This window comes from Scylla paramamosain, chromosome 43 (genome assembly GCF_035594125.1).
Source record: "Scylla paramamosain isolate STU-SP2022 chromosome 43, ASM3559412v1, whole genome shotgun sequence".
Lineage (NCBI taxonomy): Eukaryota > Metazoa > Arthropoda > Malacostraca > Decapoda > Portunidae > Scylla > Scylla paramamosain.
The window spans coordinates 8979784-8992283 of NC_087193.1; the positions used below are offsets into that span (position 1 = coordinate 8979784).

A 12500-nucleotide genomic window follows, 5' to 3' on the forward strand; every position below is an offset into this window, starting at 1 on the left:
AAAAAAAGGAGAATGTGGAGAAAACGGCAAAATGACAACGGTGGGAAGACAAAAAGGAAAGAGATAGGAAATAAATAAAGAAGAGAATTTAGAGAGAGAGGAAACAAGAGAAGAGAAAAAAGAAGAGAACGAGAAATAACGAAAAGGAAAATACCGAGGAAACAGCAAAAATGACCACAGAAGAAGAAAGGAGGCGAGGAGGAGGAGGAGAAAGATAAAAAATAATAGAGGAAAATGCCAAGAAAAGAGCTAAAGGAGCAGAGCAGAAAGAGGATGAAAAGAAGAAGGAGAATGATAAGAAGTAACGAACGGGAGAATGTGGAAGGAAGAGCGAGAGGAGGGATGAAAGAGGAAGAGAGGAAGGAGAGATGAGCTGCTTTTCCTTCCTCTCCCCTTTGTGTCACTAATAAAAGGAGGAAGGAGAAGAGGGAAAGATTTACTACCTTTCTCCTCCTGTCACCAATTTATTCCTCCAATTACGAAAGTAGAAAGGAAAGATATAGGTAGGGGGAAGAAAGTGTGATCGTGTCGGGAAGTTATTTCTCTCTCTCTCTCTCTCTCTCTCTCTCTCTCTCTCTCTCTCTCTCTCTCTCTCTCTCTCTCTCTCTCTCTCTCTCTCTCTCTCTCTCTCTCTCGTACCGGTTTTTCATCTATTTCTTTTATAAGCTCGGGTATTTTTCTTCTCTGGAGCGTAGAATCGAAAAATAAAATTGTGATGCAGGAAAAAAAGAAAAAGAAAAAAAGAATACAGAGAATAGTGGTCCTGTATTCCCCTTCTAAAAAAAGGTATGATAAAAATTTCTTCATTGATTCGAAAATAGAATATATAGAGACACTCGCAAAACAGGATATATTGAGAGATGCTCCCTCTCTCTCTCTCTCTCTCTCTCTCTCTCTCTCTCTCTCTCTCTCTCTCTCTCTCTCTCTCTCACACACACACACAAACACACACACACCAATAATGTTTACTTTTCTCCTCCATTCAAAGGTTTTAATTCATCACGAGGACTCTCATGACTCATTCAACATAAAAATCATCACACACACACACACACACACACACACACACACACACACACACACACACACACACACACACACACACACACACACACACACGTACAGACACACAAGCACATGGAAGCCCTTAAAAATAATAAAACTTCACGGAATTTAATATCTGAGGGGGAAAACAGCAAGCAGAGGAACGAGAAACAAGCACAACATGTCATATACCATCGCGTCTCTGTCTCTGCGGATATTATTTTCACGTGTCAAAAACTATCCAGTGTTTCCTTGCTTATAGAAATGGTTGGGAGTTTCTATCCTGAGAATTTCACTCTGCTATGTACAGTAGACACGAGCTCGCGATATTAAATAAACTGGGGTGAAAGAATAAAGAGATTTCAAAGTAAAGGGTATCAGCAAAACGTGCAAATATTCTCGAAAAAAAGCGCTGCGCAGACTATGGACTAAAACCTGATATGCGGGGTGGTTTTTTTTTTTCTGTGTGGGGGGTGGATGGGAGAGAGGGGTCTTTTAAACGTTAAGAGAGGAGCTTTCAGTGTTCCTGAGAGCAATATGGAATCCTCCTCCTCATAGCTTCATATTTTTATTTATTTATTAATTAATTTATTTATTTACTTATTGGTGTATCATCCAATTTCCCTATTCTTCTTCTTCCCTCACCTCTTATTCTTTATCAATCTCCTTCCTTACTTTTTTTACATTTACGTCTTTCTTCTGTTGATCACATTCCAGATTTTCTTCTATTTTTTTCCTCCTCTTTCCATTCCTATTCTTCTTCCATTTTTCTCCCATTTTATCACTGGGAGGTAGTTTTTCTTACCTTCGTTTCTGTGGCGATGTGGTCGATGAGATGGGCAGGAAAATTAAGATTATTTACTCGTACTGTAGGTGGTGAATATTACAGGTGTGTGTGTGTGTGTGTGTGTGTGTGTGTGTGTGTGTGTGTGTGTGTGTGTGTGTGTGTGTGTGTGTGTGTGTGTGTGTGTGTGTGTGTGTGTGTGTGTGTGTGTGTGTGTGTGAAATTAAGGCAAGAGAAATTTTAAACAGTAATGCGCTTCATGCATGTATATGTGTGTATGTATGTGTCTGCTTTCGTCTGTGTGTGTGTGTGTGTGTGTGTGTGTGTGTGTGTGTGTGTGTGTGTGTGTGTGTGTGTGTGTGTGTGTGTGTGTGTGTGTGTGTGTGTGTGTGTGTGTGTGTGTGTGTAATTACTGCAACGTGAAATGCTAAGCTGTAATGTCGCTTTATGCAGATGTGTGTGTGTGTGTGTGTGTGTGTGTGTGTGTGTGTGTGTGTGTGTGTGTGTGTGTGTGTGTGTGTGTGTGTGTGTGTGTGTGTGTGTGTGTGTGTGTGTGTGTGTGTCTAAGATTTTTGCGAGTGCGCTCAAGGAAACGGGAATATCATGTGTTTAAATATTTTCGCTTACTGTTACACACCTCCTGGCCCTCTCCCCTCCTCCCCCTTAACACACAGATAAACACACCTGCTCACCCCCCATCCCTCACCCCCCAACCCACACAAAAACAAAGCAACACAATGATTTCAAACTCTGCCACAGCTGTACGTGAGTCCATTTAATGTGCCTGGAGTTATCAGTTCACGTTCCAATCCAGCATTTGTCCCGATCATCCATGTTCACTAGTATTTATTTCTTACTTCCTTGCATTTCTTCACCTCTCACGTTTCGTCAGTGTGTAGTGAAATTCTCGTTTACTCAATAACATTTTCCGCCTGTTTACAAGAATATTTCTCTTTTTGCTGTTTTTTTCATCTTTATTCTTTTCCTCTCCTTTCGTCTCCTGCTGTTATCATTTTGCTGTTACCTCGACATTCCTGCATTTTTTTTTTATTTCTTCTCCTCCTCTTCCTTCTCAACCTGATAGTCTTTTCCATTTTTTACATTTATATAACTACTAGACATTTATGTTGTATATTTGTCAAAACGTTCTATTTCTATTAACGAAGAATAGATAAGGCAGTTATTAGGAACCTCATTTTATAATCGTCAGTCCTGTTATGATTTTACTTTCCTTTTACGGATTGTGCTTTATGGTGCATTGAAATACATTACGAGTACTCCGTCCCTTTTACAAGAACATATCAGCTCTCATTACATTCACTTCACTGACGGTTTAATCTTCACGCGTCAGTTTTCAGTTTCACATTTTCTTCTGTCAATTTCAACGGCACAGAGTCAATACACACAAAGATTTTCCAGAGAAGGTCAGTCAAGTGAGAAGATCAATTGTAGTTTGTGTACGTATATGCTCTCTCTCTCTCTCTCTCTCTCTCTCTCTCTCTCTCTCTCTCTCTCTCTCTCTCTCTCTCTCTCTCTCTCTCTCTCTCTCTCTCTCTCTCTCTCTCTCTCTCTCTCAACCATCCATTTATCTATCCATCTATATCCATCTGTCTATCTATCTATTCACCTACATGTCCCTCTGTCTCTCTCTCTCTCTCTGTCTCTCTGCCTGGGAAGCAAACACACACTCCTGACGCTCAACTGAGACGCTCGGCCTACACCTGTGGCGCACTCCATTAGCCAGGTAAAGCCAGGTGCGTGGGCGAGGATGATCCACCTGCACATGCACACCTGTATGCCTGCCCGCGCTGAAGAGGAGGAGGAGGAGGAGGAGGAGGAGGAGGAGGAGGAGGAGGAGGAGGAGGAGGAGGAGGAGGAGGAGGAGGAGGCGGAGGAGGAGGCGGAGGCGGAGGCGGAGGCGGAGGCGGAGGCGCAGGCAGAGGCGGAGGCGGAGGCGGAGGCAGAGGCGGAGGGTGAGGGGGAGGATTCACTAGGGAAATTAAGCCGTGTTTTTACAAGTGTGTGCACTCAGGCAGACACTACCTTCCATGTGCGCAACTTTTACTACTATATTTTACTTCCATTTTTTTGCCTAAGGTTCAGTTCCCGTGCAAATAGATATCTTTGAGTGAATTTACTTTGCAACGTTATCGTAAATTAAATCCTTTACGCACGTGGCAAACGTTTGCTGTATCATTAAAATATATATACTTGAATGCTTCTTGATTACGTTACAGCTTTCTCGTTTCCTATTAATTTTTGAATGCCTAAAAGTTCAAGTGACGATACTTTTTCGAAAATATGCTTTGTTTTAAATATAAGTAACACCAGCGCTTACTCATTTATTCATCTATAGTTAGTGTGCTTTGTTTTTGTCAATTTACGTGATTTTAAAGTTCAATTAACGCGTCTGGAAAAACGTGTTAATTGTCATACAGGTAACAGTTACAGTTGTTTTGCGCACCGTTAATTTTTACACCTCATTTCGCACACACACAGACACCGGGGTGATTAATTAATGTGCCTCCCGCCGCCACTGACAGGTACGTGGTGCAGGGGACAGAGTCGGTGGTGAACTACACGCCCGTCACGGAGCTGGACTACGGCACGCTGCTCTGCTGGGCCACCAACGACATCGGGCAGCAGGTGCACCCGTGTGTCTTCCAGATCGTGGCTGCAGGTAAGACACGCCTTCATCCTTTACCTTCTTCCAATCTAACTAAACGCTTTCTTCTGCATGTTTCGTCTGTTTATTTCATTTTATTATTTTTTTCCTGCTTTGTCTGTGATTCAGCCGTTCCTCTACAAATAGTGTGGTTCAAAGGGTTCACAATATCCTTTTAACCCTTTCACTGCTCAGATTGTTCTTTTTCACACTCGGAGCACTGCAAAAAGGATGTCTGCATGTTTTCATATAAAAGAGCATAGGAAATTAATTTTACAATCTCTATGATATAAAACTAAGAAAATGCAGTAAAAAAAGAAAAAAACTGTATGTAACTTTGATACAAGTCGCCGAACACTGAAAGAGCCAATTTCTCATGCTGGAAATATCACTCCACCGATTCGTGTGGGATGAGTGACGCATATACGCGGGAATATTGTGAAAACTTGGCTGGAATCGATGACTTCAATCCCTCCAGCAGGCTGACGGCAAATATCCTGCCTCGCCAGTGAAAAGGTTAAACGGTGACAGTCGCGTTCAATCACAAGTACGCTTATTGAGTCCTGTCACTGTTTAGGTCTGAGGGATGATTAAGTCCATAAGGAAACTGAACCTAAGAAAAACATTATGTAGGTTAAATACTCTACACACCACACCAATTGCCATAAATTCTACGAAGCACCCATAGTCTTCGAAAAGCCTTGTCTTCCTACATTTTGTTTTTATTTACATCCATGCGAGAACCTGACTGAGTTTAAACTTTTAAAATTATATGCAAGGCGAGTTCCTTAGAGTCTGAAAGTTCTCAAGAGGGTTCTGGACGAGAGACTTGATGGAGATTCTCGGGAGATTTTAAAAGGGGTTGTGATTCTGTTTAGTGAGGGAAACATTACGTAGCACCGGACGGACAGGAAACACACGCCACAGGAAGCAGGGAGAGGCTGCCGCATTAGAGGAGCATAGGAGGTTTGGATTAGCGGGGCACGTCTGGGCCTCACCATCAGACACTCACTCAATCCCCTGATCCCATCTGAGTAGCGCACGTGTGTCTCTGCTTCCTGTTCACTCTCACACTCGTGGCAACACTCGCCTGTACCCATGACGTCCTCCACGGCACGACGAAATTTACGGAAAGCCCTCGAAAATTGAACGAAAATCTAAAAAAAAAAACAAGGAGGACTATTTGTTACCCACTACCAATGTATCTTACGCCCAAGTGAACTGATCAAATACCTGAGTTACTGTACGGTCAAGGAAATTTGTGATTCCGTGAAACCTCATGTCTGACTCTTTCGGTTTTCCTTTATTTCCTTTTGTGAGTGGCATTTTTAAGTGGACTTTTTTACTATTTTTTTTTTGTGTTCTTAACTCATCTCCCTGCGACGTCAAATCAAGGGAGAATTTTTTCTTTTTCTTTCAATATAGATATGAATATTATGTGACTTATATCCAGTTTTACCACAAAATAATTTTCCTAGCAATCTATGGAGGAAAAAATAGACAAGAGCCATAAAAACACTCGCCAAAGCTAATAAAAACTCAAGGTTCAAAAGAAATTCAGTTCACACTATTTTAAAAGTAAAATATGTATCAACCGTACGAATTTTCTCACTCATATCATTGTTTAAAAATACCTGAAGAAGTTTATGAGCTATCTATAGCACCTTTGTGGACGGTAATAACAACATGACGTCAGAGAGAGAGAGAGAGAGAGAGAGAGAGAGAGAGAGAGAGAGAGAGAGAGAGAGAGAGAGAGAGAGAGAGAGAGAGAGAGAGAGAGAGAGAGAGAGAGAGAGAGAGAGAGAGAGAGAGAGAGAGAGAGAGAATACACGTGAAAAAAAAAAAAAAAAAATGAACGTTGGTTTATATTGACGGTATATCTACCGACCTACTTTCTACTGGGAACAAACTACATATGTAAAACACAGGGTAGAAATAGATGAAGGTTTCCCAATCACCTTTCCCTCCGTCAGCGAGTCGATAGGAAACAAAGAACACCAGGAAACTTACAGAAAAACAGGAGATATGGAAATTCTGTGCTAGAGAGAGAGAGAGAGAGAGAGAGAGAGAGAGAGAGAGAGAGAGAGAGAGAGAGAGAGAGAGAGAGAGAGAGAGAGAGAGAGAGAGAGAGAGGTTCAGTATAAGTGTCGATGATTTACGGCGTAGACTAATGGGTTTTGCTTCCCCCGCCAGAAAGAACCTTCCTAATCCCTCCTAATAAATCCTACGAGTGAATCCCCAGCGTGAATGTTGCGTCGCGCCGCCGCCAGAGGGACGGGGGAAGGAAGGATGGCGAGGCGAGAAAGTGAAAACAGAAAGCTCGAGACGGGAAAGAGAAACACGTCCGGCTGAGTTAAAGAAAAATAGGAAGGAACAAATATAATGAATGTAAGAAATGCAGTGAGTGAAGAAAAAATAATGAAATGCCGGAAGAAATAAAAGTAACGTGTCTTGGAAATATAAAAATGGTGAAAAATGTGTATGAAGGCACTTGGCGGATACAAAAGTTATCCCACAAAGAAATTAAAAAGCAGACGAATGAAAAAAAAAAAGAAGAAGAAAACGCTCAACTCTAATTAATAACAGCGTATATTTTTGTAAACAAGTTGACGACAAAGGAAAAAGGGAAAAAAAAAAAAACGTGCTAACAAGAAAAATTTTATGAACTCTCCCAAGAAAGTTTTAAGAGTGAACAAATGATACGCATTTAATAATATACTCGTGTATAAAAGGGGTTGGAAGATATGAATAGCACAAAACTTTACGGGTACACTTCACAACGATATCGAGTCTCCAAGAAAAAGTTGAGAAAGAAACAAGTGACAAGAATAAATAACAGGAACAAGAGATACGCGCTCAGAAACATGAATAAGGGAGGATAAAAATAAATAAACAAATAAATAGAATAACACAAAGCTTCCTGTGTATTGTAGATAAGCACAGCATCTTTCCGTAAGTGACAATCGAAGGAGCCGCGGTGGGGGTCGTGGACAAACGCTGCGCAGGCCGACATGAGGCAACGGAAGTAATACACAAGATGTCTCGACTATGAAAGATAACATATGTGTATTGATGTGTTTTGTATCATAAGTGTATTGATGTGTTTACTTATTCACTTTTCTATTGATCTATTTCTTTACTTTTACTTATTTACTATTATTAGCTTTCTGATTTGTTTTATTTTATTCTATATATTATTTTTTTTTGTGTTATTCTGTGCTTAGTTATTTATTTATTCTAACTTATTTATTTAACATTATCAGTTTTCTCATTTTCATTTCATTTAATTCCATTTTATTTACTTATTTAATCTTGTTACGTACTTATTCTATTTATCTATTTATTTTATTTTATCTATTTAGTTATTTTCTACCTATTCATTTATTCACTGCGCTGGTCAAGTGGCTGAGGACCCCCACACGCCCCCCACCACACCTGCCCTCCAGTGCGTACGTCAAGAAGCGCCAGGTAGCCGCACTCACCTCCACAAGGTGTCACTTAACCACAGCCCTGTCCACCCCTCAGGCCTCCACAAAGCAAGCACGCAGGCCGACCATCTAAAGCCTACTACGCCTGTATGCCTAACACGTAAAATAGGTCAACATGAAATGAGCAAGTGGAGAGAAAATAGTCCTGGAAGATGAAACACTGCATAACCTAACAAAGCAAACAACAACGCTGATAATTGATACAAAAAAATAAATAAGGCCGAGCAGCGCCGCAACATGAATAATTACCCTCTGTCTGATACACCGAGTCATTCCTGGAAGCGTGGTCATCAGCCTTCGGAACACAAGTAATAGACCGTCATTTCATAAACAAACATTTACAGTTATTCTTTCTCCTTCCCGGAACACATTATTCTCACCGCCATGCAAGCGTCTGCCAGCTGCCGCGCCCTCCCCACACAACCTCTGAAGCATCCATCACCCTCCCTCCGTCAGAAAAGAGAGAGAGAGAGAGAGAGAGATAAAAAGAGATTACACAAAGATACGCATCATAAAACTTCGTATCTCTGGGGTTTCTCATATTACGGGAAAACTTTATCGAGCATATTTACTTCACAGACTCATCAAGTCTCCTCCTCATACTCCGCAAGGGGGAAAATATCGGTAAATATCGGAGTTTATCAGCGGTGAGGCAGCTCAGACAGGGAGGCCGCCGTATATCGGAGGCTCGGAAAGATGACCCGGAACTAATGAGACGAGGGCATCGAACTTGCTCTCGGTCACCACTCTTCATCACGAGCCCCGAGGCACCGCTCCCGGGAGCTGAGAGAGAGAGGAACGCCATGACGCAAAGATGGAAGAGGAGGCGGAGGAGGAGGAGGAGGAGGAAGGGAGTGGGAACGTGTGGGTGTGTGGGTGGGTGTGGAGGAAGACGAGATGTACTGCTCTGCTACTGTAGGGAGGGAGGGAGGGAGGGAGGGAGGGAGGGAGGGAGGGAGGGAGCGAGAGAGTGGGAGAGAAAGAGAAAGTTAGTTTAGCCAAGTTAAGTCTGGGTGGTTCACGAGTACTATTTGTCAGAGTGATGTAACAGGACAAGCCTCGCACACGGTGGAAAATACTTGCGCTCATAAGTATTTGTCTTACACCTTATGCGGAGCTTCCTTACGCGGAAAAACACACCTGCAAACACAAAATATCCCTAACACACACACAAACACACACATACAGACATAAACAGCCTCGACACAACACATAAATACACACCAGGGACGTGTCAGTTCCTCACACACACACACACACACACACACACACACACACACACACACACACACACACACACACACACACACACACAAACTCCTTGGTCTATATTGGAATTCTCGGAAAAGTCTTCTCATCCTCCTTACATTTCTGATTCAAAGTGGATTCAGAAGCAACTCAAAAATTATTCGTGTAAATATATATCACTTGAGGAGATGCCGGAGCGGGTGTTGGCCGATAATTGGATATGCAAAACATGTCGTTCAGGGGAATGTGTCGCGAGGGCGGCTCAGGAGAGAGGAAAGCAGGGGGTGAGGGAGGGGGGCGAAGGAGGGAGGGAGGCAAGCCGAGATGTACCGCTGGGGATTGAGTAAAGCGAGAATTCTGGCGAGGGAGGAAAGCAAGGCGCGGGATTGAAGGAGTGAAGGATAGACGAGGCATGAAAGGGAGGTGAGGAATGGGTAGAGTAGGATGGAGTTAGGTGATCCACGTCTTGGAGGGAATGAACGGATCCACACGTTAAAGGGAAGATGGAAGGGAAGGAGAGAGGAAGGGAGGAAGGGGAGAACTAGGAGAAAGAGATGGAAAGAAAGGAAAAGGAAAAAAAAAAGGGTGACTGGGAAGGGGAGATGGCAGGAGAGTGGGAAAAAGGAAGAGAGAAATGGGAGGAAGGAGAGGAATGGGAGGAAGGAGTCGGTGAGAAAGCGTACGATGGAGGAAACATTTTTAAGAAGAGAAGGAAAGGGACACAAGGCAGAAGGGCTCTCATGAAGGGAGAGAGGGAAGGGGATGCAGGGGAGGAAGAGGAGGGGAAGAAAACATGGACGCAGAGAATCCAGGACGAGCAGGAAAGACAGACACACGCGTGAAGGTCAAACTGGAAAAAACAAAAAGGGAAAGGAATGGACGCCCGGAATGGAATGGAGGTGAAGCGCAAGTAACACCCAACACTATATATAGAAACTGGTGGAAAAATATGGGTACTATTACCCAAAAAAAGTCCACCTCGCTCTACCACTGATGCGGATCCAATACCCAACGAATAATACTGAAAAGCGCTAAAAAAAATTGTTAGCAAAGATTCATTAAGACGACACAAGCTGCTTACAGCATCACCACCACCACCAACACCACAGCCACCACTACAATGTCTTTGCCTAATATAACCTAACCTAAGCTACTTTCAACACCACCACCACCACCACCAGTACCGCAGCCGTCGCCACAGCCTGCCTTTACGGGTCGGCGGCGTGACAAACAAGGCAGTGGACGCTGGAAAAATGAGTCGCCATTGTTGCGCCGAAAAAAGGTGTGGCCTTCACGAGCAGCTTTCCCCGAGCGAGTCTAGCAGAGTATTACGAAACTCTTGTGACAGGGAAAGATGGACGCGATGGCCGACACACACACACACACACACACACACACACACACACACACACACACACACACACACACACACACACACACACACACACACACACACAGGGTCGAGTGAAAGCTATCCCAAGTAGAAAAATGGACCCATTAAAGGATATTTTTATCTAAATGGTAAAAGCAATGACGATGATGATGACTATAATGATGATAATAAACTAACAACGGCCACAATACCGACACACCTGCAGTGACCTTTCTGGCCCCGCTCAAGGACGCGCTAGGTTCATGTCTCCCTCTCACTGACCTGAAACAAAGAAATTTAAATGATAATAACAATAGTAGTAGTAGTAGTAGTAGTAGTAGTAGTAGTAGTAGTAGTAGTAGTAGTAGTAGTAGTAGTAGTAGTAGTAGTAGTAGGAACAATAATAATAATAATAATAATAATAATAATAATAATAATAATAATAATAATAATAATAATAATAATAATAATAACAATAATAACAATGAAGAACAGGAACAAGAAGAAAGGAAAAAAAGGGAAACGGGATAGACCACCACCACCACCACCACCATCATCAACAATACCCATCTAAATGTCACAGCTTCCATTGCACACAGGTATCCAAGACACACCTGAGCCAAGTCAAAGACTCACCTATAAGCGTCTACAGAAGGCCACTTGACTGCGCCGGAGGGAAGGAGACAGTTTGAATATATAATGAGAACCCAACCATTGCTCTGTCTCATCCGATACTGATTAAATACACAACCCCTCCCCTCTCTCTCTCTCTCTCTCTCTCTCTCTCTCTCTCTCTCTCTCTCTCTCTCTCTCTCTCTCTCTCTCTCTCTCTCTGACACAACTAATGGATACGTATCACGATGGATTTTCAACAGGTAAGGAAGAGAATAGACAAGAGAAAAGAAGAGAAGAGAAAGAAATTAAGATAAATTAAAATACAACAGAAGAGGAGGCAAGCAAGGAAAAACTTAATACCATGAAAGCAAATAAAGGAGGTAGGAAAATTGAAAGAAAAGAAACAGAAGAGGGAACCGAAGCAAAATTTAATACAATGAAAGCAAATGAGGAAGGTAGGAAAATTACAAGAAGAGAAACAGAAGAGAAAGAAGAGAAGAAAACATGATAAGAAAACGTACGAGAGCAGACACAATACAAAAAGATCGAAAGAAGGAACGTAAATAACAACAGTAGACAGACAGACAGACAGAGAGACAGACATTCAAACGTAACAGAGTAAAAGAACAAGAAAAGAAAGGAACTACAAATAAAACTCCACGGATTAACGAAGCCAGATTACATTACTCGTAGGTGAAATAGTGGAAGAGGAGGAGTAAAACGATACCAAGCAGACATGATGAAATATTACACGGAATCAACGCTTTAATGCAATCAAACGAGGCACTTTTCAGACATCAGAACACACAGGAAAGACCGGGGGACCAGAAAAAGACAGGGAGCTAAATCAAGAACAGCTGTGAGGCGCTGGCAAGGGGAGACACGACAGGCAGTGATCTAAACTCAAAGCAACGTCACGTCCACGATTGAAGCGAGCGAAAGAAACGAAGAATAACGAAATGTTGAAGCTGTGATAGTGAGAAATTGGGAATCATTCAGAGAAATCTTCAGTGCACATGAAATCTTTGATCATATATAACGACGAAAGGTGGAAAATGACGAAATCTTGATATGATAATTATTTCGAATTATTCCATCACGAGGTGTAATTTTTTTCCCCTTTCCACTTGTCCTCCACATTTCCAACCTCCACGCATTTATACTTTGATGCCAACACAGGTAGATATTGCAGGAACACAATTAAATATACCTGTGTGTGTGTACGTATGCATTACCTATCCCTGCTTTTATTAATACACCCATCACGGTTATGTTATATGCACG

At 42.3% G+C, this 12500-nt stretch overlaps 1 protein-coding gene across 1 annotated transcript in view; it reads left to right on the forward strand.

Moving 5' to 3' along the window:
* The window catches only part of LOC135093585 (uncharacterized), a 136799-nt gene that overhangs the window by 105036 nt on the left and 19263 nt on the right, over window positions 1-12500 (forward strand). The window contains exon 14 of the mRNA XM_063992977.1: window positions 4372-4508. Within this exon, the coding sequence (XP_063849047.1) occupies window positions 4372-4508 (137 nt within the window). The remainder of the gene's footprint in view (window positions 1-4371; window positions 4509-12500) is intronic.